We start from the raw sequence: 19,381 nt of genomic DNA on the forward strand, positions 1-19,381 counted from the left end.
ACATTTATCTAACAACTTTATTTTCCTAGTCTTGATTCTGTTGCCTAATATATGTTCAGTAGCTTTCCTGATAATTTAATGCTATTGAACAATAACTTTTAGATCTCATATGCAACGTAAATTGACCCATGTATACAGAACATAAAACATACAGTGCAGAAGGAAGCCATTCGACCCATCAAGTCTGCACCGATCCACATAAGCCCTCACTTCCACCCTGTTCCCATAACCCAATAACCTCTCCGAACCTTTTTTGGTCACTAAGGGCAATTTATCATGGCCAATCCACCTAACCTGCACGTCTATGGACTGTGGGAGGAAACCGGAGCACCGGAGGAAACCCATGCAGACACGGGGAGAATGTGCGGACTCCGCACAGTGACCCGGCAGGGAATCTAACCTGGGACCCTGGCGCTGTGAAGCCACTTGTGCTACCGTGCTGCCCAAACCAATGTGAACTTCTACAAGTAACAACCAGTAGAATTTTTTGTCAGTTCTTACGCAAAGGATGGTAAAAACTTGAATCTTCCACTATCACCTTGTGTTTTCAAAAATTGCATCAACACGAAATTACATTCCAAAGCCTTTGCCCTAAAACATACTTCTTTTTACAATGTCGTATCCCATATTACAGTGTCAGCATGGTGCAATTAAATAGTTGGATACATGTTTGTACCCATTTCCTATCTCCTTGCACAACCTTCCTTAAATAGTTGGATACACAGGACTTTGCGCCCACGTTTACCATGAGTGCATACTGCAACGTGGGTACAAAATTGTGAGACAGTTGGAAAATGAGAATCTCGCCAGTGACATCTCGTCTTCTGATTTCTCCCGCCCTTGCTGGTGACGTAACGAGGTTCCCGCCCAGAAAGGCCAGAAACCTCATTTCAATAAATTCTAATATAATTCACCACCATATGTTCCCCGCACAATAGAAAATCCCGTCCGGCAAGGTTTACAACTGCTTTTGAAAACCACGAACCCAAGTGATGGGAACCCATAGGCCCCAGGGGGAGAGGGGCGTGCCCAGACAGTGGCCTGGCATTGCCCCTACCCTGGTACTGCTGGGTCAGCCCCTCTGCAGAGCTTCATGGGGGGCGGGGGGTTTACAACCGCAAATTGGAGCACCCTTTCAAAATGCCGCCCGAATAGGCCTCACCCCACCACTATGACAGTATATGCCACACCTCCAGATTTTTCCTGCAGATTCCCGGATTATCTGGAGAGCAAACCCGGCTGTGCAGCTGGAAAGCTGCACATCGCTTTTCTTGCCTCAGCCAGCACTCTGCGCACAGAGTGAAAAATTCCACCCATTACCTTGTTCCTGTTCCTCTGGGGTTGGAGGAGATGGGTTGATCAGCCCTGAATGGGCACTAGGAACTTTACTACTGGGATGAAAACTTTCAAAAATTTCTCTTCAAGCCGTGAAATTAATTTCAAAATAGCAATTAGGTATCCTTGGCAAAGCTCACACAGTCAGTCTTGGTGTCTAGGCAAGATCAGGATGCAGAAGAGGAAACGCAACGGTGTTGATATACGAAGTTAAAAGGGCGGCACGGTGACACAGTGGGTAGCATTGCTGCCTCGTGGCGTCGAGGACCCGGGTTCAATCCCGACCCCGGGTCACTGTCCATGTGCAATTTGCACATTCTGCCCGTGTCTGCGTGGGTCTCATCCTCACAGCACAAAGATGTACAGTGTAGGTGGATTGGTCAAGCTAAAACTGCCCCTTAATTGGGAAAAGAAAAATGAATTGGGTGCTTTATATTTAAGAAAAATAGTTAGAAAGTTTGTGATTAACTGGGAAAAAGAAATTTTGATCTGTTTATATTTGTACAAAGAAAATATCGCAGTGTATGCAGATTTATGGAAAATTTTAAAAAGCTTTGTTCATTCTAATTTCATGATCTTTAATGTTATGCTCTGCATTCATAAATGCATTGGTTGCAGTCAGAACATTTTCTCATGCTAAATTACCTTGAAAAATGAATTGACTTTCCATTATGTAATGGATTGTTTTTCTTTTAACGCTGATTCAGTGTTCATATTCCGGGTTTAAAACTTCATAGCACAATCCAGGTCGGGAGTATCAGGTCAACACACGAGGTGCAGACCTCTCTGCTGGCCATGTACTGATAGAGAGTCTCTATCCCAAGCATCGATCTGAATCATTCCCATCTTCCGAAGCACTGGTATTCCACCCCAATATTGTGGACATTAGCTGCCAGAGAGAAAATGGGGTTCTGGTTAAGGTCGAAAATTGTGATAGCCAGAGTAAAAATGTGAGTTGCTGTTCATCAGGTTCATGTTGAACTTTATTCGAGCAGTCTTGGAACAGTGCAGGAGACCAAAGTCAGCGATCTGAGTAAACCAACGAATTGCAGAATGATAGTTCGTTGAACAATTTTGAAGTATTTTCCCGTCTTGTATCAGGGTATTCCCTTTTTACTTAACTATCCGCAAAAAAGTTTGGCAATCTTCCGGGTGTTGCTAAAATATGTATAATATGAAAATATTATGAGAGCCCTATTTATTTCTTTAACTGTTCCAGGAACAATTTCAATGAAGGTCTTGCCCAATGGCACCTCTTTTCAGGAAGTGCCAATCAGGCACTTAATTGGGCAGAGGTGGACCTTCCCTAGGGCCAAGGACTCTGCAGCATAGGTCACCACCCACCTAGAGCTTTTAAAAAATCTTTCATGGTACGTGGGTGTCACTGGCAAGGAATGAAAAAAAAATGAAATGAAAATTGCATAGTGTCACATGTAGGCTTCAAATGAAGTTACTGTGAAAAGCCCCTAGTCGCCACATACCGGCACCTGTTCGGGGAGGCTGGTACAGGAATTGAACCGTGCTGCTGGCTTGTCTTGGTCTGCTTTCAAAGCCAGTGATTTAATCATGTGCTAAACCAACCCCAAGGTCAACGTTTGTGGTTCATCGGCAAGTGCAGTGATAGTGGGTTGCCTTCTTGTTGACCTTGTTTACCTAGTGATGCCAAGAAGCGACTTTCAGGATTTTGATCCAGTGACAGTGATGGAACCATGATTATATTTCCAACTCCGGATGGTGTGTGACCTGGAGGGAAACCTGCAGATGGCGGTGTTTCTATGCATCTGCTACCTTTGTCCTTCCTTCTGGGTGATGGAGATAGCAGGTTTTGAGGGTGATGTCAAAGGATTCATGGTGAGTTGCTGCAGTGCAACATATTTAAGGTACACACTACTGCCACTCTGCACCGATGGCAAAATCTTTAGGTTGGTGAATGGGGTGCCAATCAAACACGCTGCTTGCCTTGGCTGGTGTTGAGCTCCTTAAATATTATTGAAGCTACAATTATCCAGGCAAGTGGAGAGTACTGCATTGCACTCCTGACTTGCGCCTTATAGACGGCTTTGGGGGCACAGGAGTTGAATTTCTTGCCATAGAATTCCCAGCTTCTGATCTATTTAGCCACAGTATTTATATGACTGGGTCAAGTTCAGTTTCTGGTCAGTGCTAATCTCCAGGTTAGTGATATTTGAGACTCAGTGATGGTAAAGCCATTGAATGTCAAGGAGAGATGGTTAGACTCTTCTTGCTGATGATGATCATTGCCTGGCATTTGTGTGGTGCGAATGTAACTTGCCACTCATCAGCCAAGCCTCTGCATTATCTGGATCTTCCTGCATATGGACATGGATTACTTCAGTCACAAATGGTACTGAGTATTGTGCAATCATCAATGAACATTCCCATTTCTAACTTTATGATGGCAGGAAGGTCATTGATGAAGCAGTTGAAGATGGTTAGGCATGGGCACTACCCTGAGGAACTCCTACGGTGATGTCCTGGAACTGAGATGATTGAACCTCCAATACCACAACGATCTTTCTTTGTATTAGATAAGATTCCAACCAGCGTATGCCCATTGACTCCAGTTTTGCTGGAGCTTCTTGATGCCCCACTCTGTTGCATGCTGCCTTGATGTCAAGGGCAGTCATTCTTGCATCGCTGTTTCAGTTTAACTCTTTTGTCCATTTATGGGCCCAGGCTGTAATGAGGTCAGAAAATGAGCCACCCTAGCAGGACCCAAACTGAACACCAATGAAAAGGTTATTGCAATGCACGTGCTTCTTGATAGCACCGTTGACGATACCTTCCATCACTTTGCAGATGATTGAGAATAGGCTGATGAGGCGACAATCAGCCAAATTTATCTGTCCTGCTTTTTATAGACAGGACATACCTGGGCATTATTTCCTCACTGCCGGGTAGATACCAGTTTTGTAGCTGCATTCAAACTGCTTAACTACGGGCACAGCTAGTTTTGCAGCTCAAGTCTTCACTACTATTACTGGTATATTATTAGGGCCCATTTTCAGTATCCAGTGCCTTCAGATTGTTTCTTGCTATTGTATGGTGTACAGATTGGCTGAAGACTTAACATCTGTGATGCTTGGGAGCTCAGAGGGTGGTGAGATGAATCACCAACTTGGTACTTCTGGCTAAAGGTAGTTGCAAATACTTGAGCCTCTTCTTTTGCATTGTGATGCAGTGCTCCCGTAGCATTAAAGATGGGAATATTTGTGGAGCCAGCTCTTTTGACGAGTTGTTTTATTGCCCAACTCAATTTTCACAACTACTTGTGTTAAGATTGCAGAGCTTTGATTTGATCGATTGATTGTGGGACTGTTTGGCTGGCAACTCTTCATTACACCTGGGAGGTGGGGGTCTATGGTGTAAATGCCACATAAGAACCAGGATTGCCAAAGGACCCAGGCACAGATTAATGATGGTGGTGATGTCAGGTCTCTTAATCAGGAATTGCATTCCGTTGAATGAAGGACCCCCCCCCCCCCCCCCCCCCCCCCCCCCGGAAAATCCCTGGAAGGCTGCAAGCAAGCCCGATAAGATTTGTTTTTCAGGCTTCCTGCATGGGGAGTCCCTCACCTGCAGCTGGGTAAATGGAATGAGACCCTTTGCTGGACCCTTAAGTGCCGACTCAAGAGCCTCAATTAGTGATGGGGTTGGAAGCTCGCTGGTGGGCCTTCCCACTTGCCACCCTCTTATTTGATTAAATGCCCCCACATCTGTGCCAGCCACCAAACTTGCCCCATGTGTATTTTATTTGGCCTAGAATATGTACCTTCCATGTCAATGTAATTTGAAATTCTCAGACAAAAATGATTGGGTTTGGAATTTATGCACATTCCTATTTTGTAGCGAAACTGTAATTTCTTAATCCCTTAAAAGGACCCACTTGCTGTTGAAAGCTATGTACTTATTCTGTAGATTTCTGTTTGATCTCACTTGGGTATGACCCAAGCAATCTATTTCCGATTATCCTTTTTCAAAAAATATTTTTTATTAGGGGTTTAACATTTTACAACCACTGTAGTTCTAATTATTATACATAGGGTACATCATTTTGACCCGCGGAACCTGTTATACAAGGCTCAACAGCTGAGGCTCCACAAACACACACACAAACACACACACACACACACACACACACACACACACACACACACGTACGTACGTCTTGGGACAAGTTGGGGAAAAGCCTCCACGTTATTTTCTCTAGCCTGAGAAATTCTGCCAAGTTCGACAGCCAGTCGGCACCTTGGATGGTGCTGCCAATCGCCAGCCGAGCAGGAGTCTCCGGCGAGCGATCAGGGTGGCAAAGGCCAGGGCATCTGCTCCACTTCCCATGAAGAGCTCTGGCTGTTCTGATACTCCAAAGACCAGCGGGCACAACTCCACCCTCGTCCCCACAGCACTGGATTTGGCCTCAACGAAGGACGTCCAGTTCCCAACAAGTCAGAGGCAGGCCCTGAACATGTGCGTGGTGTTGCCCGTGCCTCCCTGGCACAGTTCACACTTGTCCTTTACCTCCAGGAAGAAACCGCTCATTCTCGTCCTGGTTAGATACGCCCTGTGCACCACCTTTAGCTGTGCTAGGCTCAGCCCTGTGCACATGGAGGTGAACTTTGCCCTGGGAGTGCTTCGATCCAGAGTCCTCCCCCTATCTCCTTGCATGGTCCTTCCTCCCACTTCCTCCTTGTAGTGTCCAGGGGTGAGTGTACCTCTTCCAGCATTTGTCCGCACTGTTCCCCTGCCCTAGTACGTCCGCAGTCAGTAGCCTTTCCATTAGTGTAAGTCCTGGTACGTGGGGGGATTTTGTTTTCTTGTGGAGAAAGTTTTGGACTTAGTTATATCTGAGTTTGTTCCTTTTTGGGAGCTGGAACTTGTCCGTAAGCTCCCCAGGGGCAATACTCTGCCCTCTTATGTACCTGTCTCGATTCAACAATGTCCCCTTGACCTGTCTCCACCTTTTGCAGGAGGCATCCATTGTCGTGGGGGTGCACTTGTGGTTTTTGCAGATGGCCGTGGTGGGCATCTCGGTCAGACCGAAGTGATATCACATTTGGCTCCACATTCGGAGTGTGGTAACTACCACTGGGTTTTTGAGTATTTGGTTGGAAGGGACATGAGTGCAGTTGTGCCAGTGTTCGGAGAGAAGACCCTGTGCAGGAACTCTCCTTCATTCTGACCCATTCTACACTCGGTTCCTTGACCATGCCTGTACCCTTTCTGTGGTGGCTGCCCATGGTAGAACTGAAGGTTCGGGAGGGCCAAGCCCCCCACATTTCTACTCCTTTGTAGGACCGTCTTCTCGGGCTCAAATTATCCTTTATAATAGGACAGAAAGCAGAGCATAGTGGTAAACAATTGTTTTTCATACGGGAGGTAAATGTCCCCTATTGTTTGGCGTTGGCACCACTGTTCTTTTGATTATACTTCAGGAGGATTGGTACTGGCATGGTTGAAATTGACAGACACTCGACATTTGAAATTTAACACTGAAGTGTAAACTGATGCATTTTGATAGGAAGAATGAAGAGAGCAGTATAATCTAAAATGTTAAATTTTGATGAAGAATTGGGGAGCGGTGGGCTGCAAGATTAATGCATATTCACAATTTTTTGAAGGAAGCAGGGTAGGTTTATAAGATGGTTGAGAATGCTAGGAAGTTTGCAGATAATACAAATCATACTTTGAGGGCTCATTTAGCTCAGTTGGCTGGACAGCTGATTCACAATGTAGAGCAAGGCCAACAATCAATCCCTGTACCAGTTGATAATCATGAAAGCCCGCCTTCTCAACCTTGCTCCTTGCCTGAGGTGTGGTGATCCTCAGGTTCAATCACCACGAGTCAGCTCTCCCTCCTCAAAGGGAAAAGCAGCCTATGGTCTTCTGGGGCTAGCGACTTTACTTTAGACTTCAAATAATTAGCGAAAGAGCTAGAAGGGAAATTAAGTGGAACTTTTTTTATCCACAGTTGTTGAGATCGGAAACAGACTACCCCAAAGGGTGGCAGAAGCAGATTCCATTGGGATTTTAGAAAGGTAATTGGACATGTACATGTAGTTTACATAAGAATAGAGAATAAGCTGATGTGTGAGACTAAATTAGATCGTATTTTCAAACAGCAAGCACACGTACGAAGGGCTGAATAGTCTCCTGTGCTATAAGTTCTATCACTCAATATAAACAATCAACCATTGGGAAAGCTGACTGTTCAATCGTTGCATGTTGTAATATTGAGGGTTAACTTTTTCTGTTGTGATTTTGGTTCTTCAGGAACTTGAAGGTCTAGTAGAAGTCAACCGTATGAATCACAAGCTGCTCAGTAAATACTTAACCCTGGACAGTTTTGATGCCATGTTCAGGGAAGCCAATCACAATGTATCTGCACCATATGGAAGAATAACTCTCCATGTATTCTGGGAGCTGAATTATGATTTCCTTCCGAACTACTGCTACAATGGTTCCACACACAGGTTTGATTAATTTTTAATAGCATTTTTTTAAACCTTAATCCATCTCACAACTGGTTCTTGGTAACTTAAAGTTCTATAATCAACTTATTCACAGTCATCTGCTAGTTAAAACTTATTTATTTGAATAACGGGCAATATTTAATACTTATTATTTTAGTTTTAACTTGCGCAAGTATTGAGTTAATGAGGACATGCTTAGAGCACAGTGATTAATTGTATTTCACCAGAGGCTGCCCTGCCATCTCATTGTACAAGCAACTTGTAAATCTTTATCTTTGTGACTACCTTCTCAGGACCTCGCAGTATTCAATAATGATAATGACATTTTGCATTTATATAATGCCTTTAATCTTAAACACCTCAAGGTGCTTCACAGTGGCTTAATCAGAAGAAAATTGACTCCATGCAGAAAAATAAGATTTTTGTATGTTTACTAAAAGCTTGATCAAAATGGTTGATTTTAATGAGGATCTTGGAGGAGTGATGGGAATGTTTAGGGAGAGAATTCCAGAGCGCCAAGCCTAGACAGCTGATGGCATGGATGCCAATGGTGGGACAAAATGAATGGGGTTGCCCGCAGGTCCAGATTTGGAGGAATGAGGTGTTCTTCGAGGGTTGTAGGGCTGAAGGAGGTTGTAAAGGTGCAGAATGATGAGGCTAAGAACGGATTAAACAATTGGATGCCAATTTTGAAACAGGAGTTGGTGGACAGAAGTTGACAGATGTCAGTGAGCACAGAAGTGATTGATAACAGGGACTAGATGCGGGTTAGGGCATGGGCAGCAGAGAAATTTAACTTGACTTATTGTATTTATACCAGATCTATATCAGAATGAACCAGAAATAATCTCACTGCCCTACTCTTTCTCATTTCCTTGAATTTCCTGTGGGTTATGTTCATCCACTCTTGTTTTAAAAGATGAAGCGATCCTCTCTCTGCTTTTTGCTTGCGTCCTTGGCTCAAGAGGGATGGTGTGTGGGAGGGACTGAGTGGTCGGGAGAGGGAAGGGAAGGAAGAGAGATGTGGCAAACCTGAGGGAATGGGGGGCTAAAAAGAAGTAAAAATCCCAGAAATTAACGTAATTCTTCACATGCAATTGGGAACTCCCAAGTTATGTTGTTTGTGTGGATTAAGGATAGCAGCATTTGCACATTCTTTCCCCAAATAGAAACTCAAACGGACTTTCAGTCACAATAAATTTTGCAATTTTTCATGCTGAAAATTAAGTTCTTCACATAGTGTAGATTTTGTTACCACAAACAGGACAGATGGGTCTGTCAAAATTCCACCCATTAGTGCAGAAAATCAGCATCCATTTATTCTGCACTGACATCTTGCATTGCTGGGGAAAGGAATCATTTCAAATTTTTGAGAAAGTTGAGAGTACCTACCATCTGTTTGAAGGTTTCTTTCAGTTCAGTTAATAGCAATGCTGTCATGTCAGCTTAATTTTATTTTGGAATTGTTCTTGATAGCAGCGGCACTCTTAGCTGCTAGTTCTTGGATTTTAAAATAATTTTACTTGGCTTTTGTGATCAGTCATTGGGGTGTTTATGAATGTGGGAAGGTCATTGGAGAAGCTTGTTCATTTTGTTGTTGTCTTCTTAGGCCGTCCCTTGGAGTAGAGGATGACTTGTGTCCTCACTGGAAATGAGTTCTCGGGTGACTGAGGAATCCAATGCCTGACCTGCAGTCACTGTCCTCGGTGGAACAGGTGGTGATTGGAGGAGCGAGTGGGTAGGGGGCCCATGCACCCATTCACTGTCCATAGAGATGCTACAGTGCAGAAGGAGGCCTTTTGGGTCATCAAGTCTGCACCAACCTTCTTAAGTTTTGCTTCAGCTTGCTCTGTGATGAAACTCGAGGCGTTCAGTTCCTCTTTGGGCGGGTTTGGGCCAAGAATTCCCAGGTGTTGGTGGGGATGTTGCACTTTTTCAAGGCGGCTTTGAGGGTATCCTTGAAGGTATTCTTTTTTTACATGTACCCAGACAAGTTTGAATTGTGAGGAGGCCTACCTATGTTTATTTTATCCTATTAAAGTTTTTTAAATGCCAGTGCCAAGAGAGTGCAAAGGACACAGTGCTTCAAAACCTCTTCCCTTTAACTCTTTGACCAGCCATAACAAACTGTCAATTTGTCAAGTTATGACACTCTGGAATTCCGGTGGCGGCTATGAGGGAGTAAGTCGCATATTTTGTGGCTCCCGCTTGGGTCGGACTTTTGGACCTTTTCCTCCGATTTTCTACCGGACTTGAACTGTAAAACTGAAGACAGAGGCAATTGTGTACTGAATTCCCACATCGGTTAATGGAGAGAAGGACTAAAAGTGCACGGAAAGGCTGTAACAGAAAGACAGAGAAGGCTTGGGCTGAAGCTGCAGCAGCAGACAGCATGGCGGAGGACCAGACCTCTGGTTTGTCGACCCAGCGGTCAACGGAGCAGCTGATGCAAGTTATTCAGGAAGGCTTTGCAAAGCAGAAACGGGACTGCTTGGACCCGATAAAAGAGTCGATTGAGTGGCTGGAGCTTAGATTGGACACCCAAGATCTGGCATCCAGAAGGTGGAGAAGGGGCTAGCTGAGCAGGAGGAACATCAAACTGCGGTGGAGCTGGAGGTGGGGATACTGAGAGATCAGCAGAAGAAGCTCCTGGAGAAGGTGGAGGACCTAGAGAATAGGTCCCGCCGGCAGAACTTGAGAATCGTTGGGCTCCTGGAGGGGTCCGAAGGAGTGGAAGCTGGGGCATACATCCCAGATATGTTTGAGAAGCTGCTGGGGGATGGAGGTGGACAGGACTCACCGAGCACTTGCGAGGAAGCCATGAACGGTGCCCCCCGAGGGCAATGGTGGTGAGATTCCACAGGTACTTGGATAAGGAGCGCATTCTACAGTGGGCCAAGCAGACACGGAGCTGTAAATGGGACAATAGTATTCTGCGGGTCTACCAAGGCCTGAGTGTGGAGGTGGCCAGGAGAAGAGCAGGCTTCAACCAGATTAGGTCGATCCTTTTTAAGAAAAAGGTAAGTTCAGACTGTTGTATCTGGCTCGTCTCTGGGTCACGTACGAGAACGGCACTTTTATTTTGAGTCGCCTGAGGATGCGCTAGACTTCATGAAAAGGAAAGGACTGCTGGTGTACTGAGAACTTTTGAACTTTGCTGCAACGTTCATGTTTTTTTTCCTTTTTGTTTCTCTGTTCTTTAAAAATAAAAAGTTTCTTGTTTTTCGTTTTGTGGAAGCTGTTTGTAATGCCTTCTGTATTGATTTGGGACCAGTCGCAGAGCTGAGAGAGTTAAGGTTTTCATTTGCACTGTTGGGGGATGGAGGTGTGCTTGTTTAGATTTTGGTGTTTTTCTGCCTGGCAATTGTGTGGTGATTGTTTGATGTTGGAGTATGTTTGTATGAGCGGGGGGACGGGAATGAACAATAGGTGGGAGACTATCTGGTGCCAGGGATGGGAGCCACCAAGCTAGCTGGGCGGGCTAATTCAGGGAAGCGCAGTAGGGGGTGTGCATATGTTTGTTTATCAAAGGGGTTGGGTTACAGAGTGTTGTTACTGGGGGGGGGGAGGGGGTACTTGGGCCAAGGGACAGAGGTGGTTGGGGGTGGAGGCTGCCTGGGGGCGGGCCAGTGGAGGTGTGGAGCATGGGCTGGAGGCGGGCCCAAAAAAGGGGATGGCTGATCGGGGGGGGGGGGGGGGGGGGGGGGGGGGGGGCGGCGGCGGGGGGGCATGAGCCCCACAACTAGGCTAATCACCTGGAATGTTTCACGATTAAATGAGCCGGTCAAGAGGGCACGTGTGTTCGTGCATCTTGGGGGATTGAAGGCAGACGTGGTAATGTTGCAGGAGACGCATCTTAGAGTAACTGACCAGATTAGATTGAGGAAAGGCTGGGTCAGTCAGGTCTTTCACTCATGACTGGATTCAAAGACTAGAGGAGTCGCGATCCTGATCAATAAGCGGGTGGTGTTTGAGGCGGGTAGAATAGTTTCGGATATGGGAGGTCGGTACTTTATGGCCAGTGGGAAACTGGAGGGGGTGCAGGTGGTATTATTAAATGTGTATGTGCCAAATTGGGATGAGGTGGAGTTTATAAAGAGGATGCTGGGGAAGATACCGGACCTGGACTCGCACAGGTTGGTCATGGGAGTGGAGTTCAACACAGTTATTGACCCTGACTTGGACCGGTCAAGCTCAAAGAAGGGCAGGGTGCCAGCAATGGCAAAGGAACTAAGAGGGTTCAAGGAGCAGATGGGGGGCTGGATCCATGGAGATTTGGGCAGCCGATGGTGAAGGAGTTCTCCTTCTACTCGCACGTGCATAAAGTGTACTCCCGAATTGATTTCTTCATTTTGAGCAGGGCCTTACTGGCAGGGGTGGTGGACACTGGGTACTCGGCGATCACAATCTCAGACCATGCTCCGCACTGGGTTGACCTGCAGGTTAGTAAAAACAGTAACCAGCGCCCACACTGAAGGTTAGATGTGGGACTTTTGGCTGATGAAGGGGAGTGCAAGCGGCTGTGGAAATGTATTCAGAATGACCTGCAGATCAATGACACGGTGGTAATTTCAGCAGCGGTGGCTTGGGAATCACTGAAGGCGGTGGTTAGAGGGGAGCTGATCTCGATACAGGCCCACAGGGAGAAGGTAGACAGGGCAGAGACGGACCGACTGGTTTAGGAGATACTACAGATCGATAGGAGGTATGCGGAGGCCCCAGAGGCAGGGCTTTTAAGGAAACGGCGGAGGCTACAGGCGGAGTTCGGCTTGTCAACCACGGAGGGCAGTGGAGCAGCTGAGAAAGGTGAGGGGGCGATCTGTGAGTATGGAGAGAAGGCCAGGAGAATGCTTGCGCAACAGCTTAGAAAGAGGGAGGCAGCCAGGGAGATAGGACAAGTAAATGACGGAGATGGGAACCTGGTTGGAGATTCAGCAGGGGTGAATAAGGCATTTCGGGATTTCTACAGTAGGCTGTATAGGTTGGAACCCCCTACATCATGGAAACAGGCCCTTCGGGGCCGCTTGTCCATGCCACCCAGGTTCTATCACTAAGCTAGTCCCACTTGCCCGCATTTGGCTCATATCCCTCTGTACCCACCCTGCCCATGTAACTGTCTAACTGCTTTTTGAAGGACAAATCGTACCCACCGCTACCACTGCCTCCGGCAGCCCGTTCCAGATTCTCACCACCGTCTGTGTGAAGATATTTCTCCTCTGGTCTCTTTTGTATCTCTTCCCTCTCACTCACACCTATGGCCTACGGGGCTGGAGAGGATGCGGGACTTCTTTGGTGTTGGGGGGTGGGGGGGGGGGTTTATAAAAGGTTCTCTGGGATATTGGGGCCGGTATTGATCAGGATGTTCAATGAGGCAAGGGATGTCGCTGGCCACAATTCCGCTGATTCTTTTTGGGATGTTGATTGAGGGATAAGTATTGGCCAGGAAATTGGGGGTAACTCCTCTGCTCTTAAACTTTTAGCTGGAATTCACAATAACAGTGACATTCAAATTTTGAATTACAGCTCTTTTTTTTTTTAAATAAATTTTATTGAATTTTTCAAAATACAAACATTTTAACCCCCCCTACATTTACATTTAAATTATAACAAAACAAAGTCAAACCCCCCTACTTAACAAGGAAAAGAAAAAGAACCCCCCCCCCCCCCCCCCCCTACCCGCGCATCCCCCCCCCCCCCCCCCCCCCCCCCCCGCCGGCGAACCGACAGTCAAACCAACTTATCATTTCTAGCAGCGTCCTCGGGCAGGCCTTGCCCGTGCCACCGCCGCTACCGTACTTCCTTCGTCGTTTTCCCCCTCCCCCCCTCCCGCCCTCCCCTCCCCTCCCGGGTTGCTGCTGTCATGGCCTCAGTTTCTATCTCTGATCCAAGAGGTCTAGGAAGGGTTGCCATCGCCTGGAAAACCCCTGCACCGACCCTCTCAGGGCGAATTTGATCCTTTCCAATTGGATAAAGTTTGCCATGTCGTTTAACCAGGTGTTAACACTCGGAGGCCTTTCGTCCCTCCACTGAATCAGGATCCTCCTCCGAGCCACCAAGGACGCAAAGGCTAATATTCCAGCCTCCCTCGCCTCCTGTACCCCCGGTTCCACCCCAACCCCGAAGATCGCAAGTCCCCATCCTGGCTTGACCCTGGACCCCACCACTCTCGACACCGTCCCTGCCACCCCCTTCCAGAACTCCTCCAGTGCCGGACATGCCCAAAACATATGTGCATGATTCGCAGGGCTTCCCGAACATCTAATACACCTGTCTTCACCCCCGAAAAACCGACTCATCCTTGTCCCCGTCATGTGGGCTCTATGCAGTACCTTAAATTGAATGAGACTTAGTCGCGCACATGACGACGACGAGTTAACCCTCTCCAGGGCGTCTGCCCATGTCCCGTCCTCTATCTGTTCCCCCAGCTCTAACTCCCACTTATCTTTCAGCTCCTCTACTGGTACCTCCTCCACCTCCTGCATAATCTTATAGATGTCCGAGATCTTCCCCTCCCCGACCCAGACCCCTGATAGCACCCTATCACTCACCCCCCTGTCGGGGAGCGCGGGGAACCCCGCTACCTGTCGTCTGGCAAATGCCTTCACTTGGAGGTACCTGAACGTGTTCCCCGGGGGGAGCCCAAATTTCTCCTCCAGCTCTCCCAGGCTCGCAAACCTCCCCTCTATAAACAAGTCCCTCAGTTGTCTAATACCCGCCCTCTGCCAGCTCTGGAATCCCCCTCCTGTGTTTCCCGGCGCAAATCTGTGGTTCCCTCTTAGTGGTGCCCCTATCAGACCTCCCACTTCCCCCCTGTGTCGCCTCCACTGCCCCCAGATCTTGAGGGTGGCCGCCACCACCGGGCTCGTGGTATACCTCGTGGGAGGGAGCGGCCATGGTGCCGTTACCAGTGCCCCTAAGCTTATGTTGCCGCAGGACGCCCTCTCCATGCGCTTCCAGGCTGCCCCCTCCCCTTCCATCATCCACTTTCGTACCATCGATGTATTTGCCGCCCAGTAATATCCGGAAAGGTTGGGTAACGCCAGCCCTCCACTATCCCTACTCCGCTCCAAAAAGACCCTTCTAACTCTCGGGGTGCCATGTGCCCACACATACCCCATGATACTACTCGTTACCTTCTTGAAAAAGGCCCTGGGGAGGAAGATGGGCAGACACTGGAACAAAAACAAGAACCTCGGGAGGACCGTCATTTTAACTGACTGCACCCTCCCTGCTAGCGACAGCGGCACCATGTCCCACCTCTTAAACTCCTCCTCCATCTGCTCCACCAGTCTGGAAAAGTTCAACTTGTGTAGGGTCCCCCAGTTCTTTGCCACCTGCACCCCCAAATACCTAAAACTTTTAACTGCTCTTTTGAAGGGGAGCCTCCCAATTCCCTCCCCTTGGTCTCCCGGGTGTATTACAAAGACCTCACTTTTCCCCAGATTTAATTTATATCCCGAAAAGTCCCCGAACTCCGCTAGTATCCCCATTACCTCCGGCATTCCCCCCTCCGGGTCTGCCACATACAACAACAAATCATCCGCATAGAGCGAGACCCGATGTTCCTCCCCTCCCCTTGTCAGTCCTCTCCACCCCCCTGAACCCCTCAGTGCCATCGCCAACGGCTCAATCGCTAATGCAAAGAGTAAGGGAGATAGGGGACATCCCTGCCTAGTACCTCGATGGAGCCCAAAATATTCTGACCTCCTCCCGTTTGTTACCACACTTGCCATCGGAGCTGAATAGAGCAGTTTTACCCACTTGATAAATCCCTCCCCAAACCCAAACCTTTCCAACGTCTCCCACAAGTATTCCCACTCCACCCTGTCAAATGCCTTCTCCGCGTCCAGCGCTACCACTATCTCCGCCTCCCCTTCCACTGCTGGCATCATAATCACATTTAACAATCTCCGAACATTTGTGTTAAGTTGGCGTCCCTTCACGAACCCCGTCTGGTCTTCATGGACTACCCCTGGCACACAGTCCTCTATCCTGGTTGCCAGGACCTTTGCTAACAGCTTGGCATCTACATTTAAGAGGGAGATAGGCCTGTAGGACCCGCACTGGACCGGGTCCTTGTCCCGCTTCAAAATCAAGGAGATCAGGGCCTGCGACATTGTTGGAGGCAGAACCCCCCCCTCGCGCGCCTCATTGAAGGCTCGCACCAGCACTGGACCCACCAAGTCCACAAATTTCCTGTAAAACTCCACCGGGAACCCATCCGGCCCCGGCGCCTTCCCCGCCTGCATCTGGCCTATCCCTTTAATTAGCTCCTGCAGCTCTATCGGCGCCCCCAACCCTTCCACCAGCTCCTCCTGTACCTTTGGGAACCCCAATTTGTCGAGAAAGTTCTTCATTCCCCCTCTCCTCTTCGGCGGTTCAGACCTATACAATTCCCTATAGAAGTCCCTAAAGACCCTATTCACCTCTTGCCCCTTCTGCACTACATCCCCACCCCTCTCTCTCACTCCCCCAATCTCTCTGGCTGCATCTCGCTTACGAAGCTGGTGTGCCAGCATCCTGCTCGCCTTTTCCCCGTACTCATACGCCGCACCCTGCGCCCTTCTCCACTGCATTTCCGCCTTCCTAGTGGTCAGTAGGTCGAACCTGGCCTGCAAGCTACGCCGCTCCCTTAATAGCCCCTCCTCTGGCGCCGCCGCATATTTCCTATCTACTTCTAGGAGCTCCCCCACCAGCCTCTCCCTTTCCTGCCTCTCCTTCCTCTCTCTGTGTGCCCTTATGGAGATCAGCTCTCCTCTAATCACTGCTTTCAAGGCCTCCCAGACCGTCCCCACCTGCACCTCACCTGTGTCATTCGTACCCAGATAGTTCTCAATGCCCGTTCTCACCCTTCTGCACACCTCTTCGTCCGCCAACAGCCCTACATCCAGGCGCCACAACGGGCGTTGGTCCCGCGCCTCCCCCATGTCCACGTCCACCCAATGTGGTGCATGGTCCGATATCGCAATGGCCGAGTACTCCGTGTCCTGCACTCTCGGTATCAGCCCCCTGTTCAATACGAAAAAATCGATCCTAGAGTACACTCTGTGGACGTGGGAGAAAAAAGAATACTCCCTCGCCCTAGGCCTACCAAATCTCCATGGGTCTACCCCTCCCATCTGCTCCATGAACCCCCTTAACACCTCTGCCGCTGCCGGCCTCCTATTCGTCCTGGAACTCGATCTATCCAGCCCAGGGTCTAACACCGTATTAAAGTCCCCTCCCATGATCAGGCCCCCTGCCTCCAGTCCCGGGATGAGGCCCAGCAGGCGCCTCATAAAACCCGCGTCGTCCCAGTTCGGGGCATACACATTTACCAGTACCACACTCTCTCCCTGCAGCCTACCCCTCACCATCACGTACCTGCCCTCCTTGTCTGCCACCACCTCTGCCGCCACAAACGACACTCTCTTTCCCACCAAAACCGCCACCCCCCGGTTCTTGATATCCAAGCCTGAGTGGAACACCTGTCCCACCCACCCCCTTCTCAGGCGGACCTGATCTGCTACCCTCAAATGAGTCTCCTGCAGCATTGCTACATCAGCCTTCAGTCCCTTCAGGTGTGAGAAGACCCTTGATCTTTTGACCGGCCCATTCAGCCCCCTTACGTTCCACGTGATCAATCGGGTCGCAGAGCGACCCGTCCCTACTCCCTGTCGATTAGCCATGTCTTGTCCCTTGCTCGCCCCGGGTCATCCCTTCTTTTCTGACCCGCTTCCCATAGCGATGGCCCCCCCCCCCCCCCCCCCACCCCCCCCGGCTCTCCCCTTCTCGTCCCTGGTCTTTCTAGCAGCAACCCGGTGTCCCCCCCCAGTCCCCCCCCCCTTCCCCCCCCCCCCCCGGCTAGGACCCCTCCTAGCCGCGATGTACCCCACATCGTACTCCCGAGAGTCAGCTGGTCTCCGCTGACCCGGCTGCTCCTGCCACATTCCGACTCCTCCCGGTTCACCCCATCTGCGCCCGTGAAAGATCCCCTTAAAACCCCCGAGAAAGACCCGCATAATCAACCCGCTCCCCCCCGTCCCGTCTCCCCAACTTAACGATATAAATACAAATACCCAATGGCAACTAAATACATAAATACTTAACTACATACTTAAATAACAAAATAATTAACTAACTATCAACTAACCGCGTGCCCAACCATCACCCTCCATCAAACAGTATAAATAACCGCAGATAACCATAACCCGAAAAGAAAAAAAAGAACCAAAAAACCCCCCCAAGCACCCAAAGAAAAAGGGTAAGAGGGGTAAATAACTAAGGGAAATTGGAAACGGGAAAAAACACCCCATAAGAAGCCAACGACCCACAATAGAGATTTCAACAGTACAAATATACAGAAACACCCAACAACTCGAAACCTTCAAAATATTCAGAAAAGTCAACCGTTCGAGAAAAAACACCCCAAACACTCCACGAAACTGTTACCCAGTTCCGACCTGGCCTGAAAAAGAAAAGGGCCACTTGCACAATCAAGAGTCCCCCGGCGGCTACGACCGCCGGTGCTCCCAGGTTTTAGTTCGTGTCCAACTTTTCCTCTTGTACAAAGGTCCAGGCCTCCTCTGGGGACTCGAAATAATGATGTTGGTCCTTGTAGGTGACCCACAAGCGCGCCGGTTGCAACATTCCAAATTTGATCTTTTTCGCGTGTAGCACCGCCTTTGTCCGGTTGTACCGGGCCCGCCGCTTTGCCACCTCCGCACTCCAGTCCTGGTACACCCTTACCGTCGAGTTCTGCCACTTGCTGCTTTTCTCCCTTTTAGCCCACCTCAGGACTTTCTCTCGATCACTTAGCCGCTGGAACCGCACCAGCACCGCCCTCGGGGGCTCGTTTGCCCTAGGCCTCCTGGCCATGACCCGGTATGCCTCTTCCAATTCCAGGGGCGCCGGACCGGCCCCTTCCCCCATCAGGGAGCTCAACATCTCCGCCACATATCCCGGGAGATCCGACCCCTCCAGGCCTTCTTCCAGGCCCAGGATCCTCAAATTTTTCCTCCTCATCCGAGTGTCCAGCTCCTCGAAGCGGCTCTGCCACTTCGTGTGGAGTGCCTCGTGCACCTCCACCTTTGCCCCGATGACTGTGGCCTCCTCCTCCCTCGCGGCCATCTCCTGCTGCAGATCTTTAATCGACGCCTCTTGGATCGCCTGGGCTCCCACCAACCTGGTGGCCGTCGCGTTCATGGACTCTAAGAGTTCCACTTTCATCTCCGTGAAAAAACGGAGGAGAGCGGCCTGCTGCTCCTCCGCCCATTTCTTCCACTCCTCCGGTGCACCGCCGGCCGCCATTTTGATTTTCTTCCCCCGCTTTTTTTGGGGAGCTGCTGCCGTTTTTCTTGCCGCTCCACTCCGGGTACCGACCATAAAATCGGTCTAGTTCTCCTCAGGGGACCTTCCCCCACCGGGATTCGTTTTTTCAGCGCCGTTGGGGCCCTCCAATTGGCCCAAAAACACCTTTGTTGCAGGAGCTTCCAAATGTGCGGCTTAGCTAGTCATAGCCGCAACCGGAAGTCCATCTGAATTACAGCTCTTAATAGCAAGTAACATTCCTGCAC

At 49.1% G+C, this 19,381-nt stretch overlaps 1 protein-coding gene across 1 annotated transcript in view; it reads left to right on the top strand.

The window, feature by feature from the left end:
- cyfip1 (cytoplasmic FMR1 interacting protein 1) overlaps positions 1–19,381 on the top strand; it is a 189,018-nt gene that overhangs the window by 79,206 nt on the left and 90,431 nt on the right. Inside the window, exon 19 of the mRNA XM_038819028.1 lies at positions 7,627–7,826. Within this exon, the coding sequence (XP_038674956.1) occupies positions 7,627–7,826 (200 nt within the window). The remainder of the gene's footprint in view (positions 1–7,626; positions 7,827–19,381) is intronic.

This window comes from Scyliorhinus canicula, chromosome 14, assembly GCF_902713615.1.
Source record: "Scyliorhinus canicula chromosome 14, sScyCan1.1, whole genome shotgun sequence".
Classification (NCBI taxonomy): domain Eukaryota; kingdom Metazoa; phylum Chordata; class Chondrichthyes; order Carcharhiniformes; family Scyliorhinidae; genus Scyliorhinus; species Scyliorhinus canicula.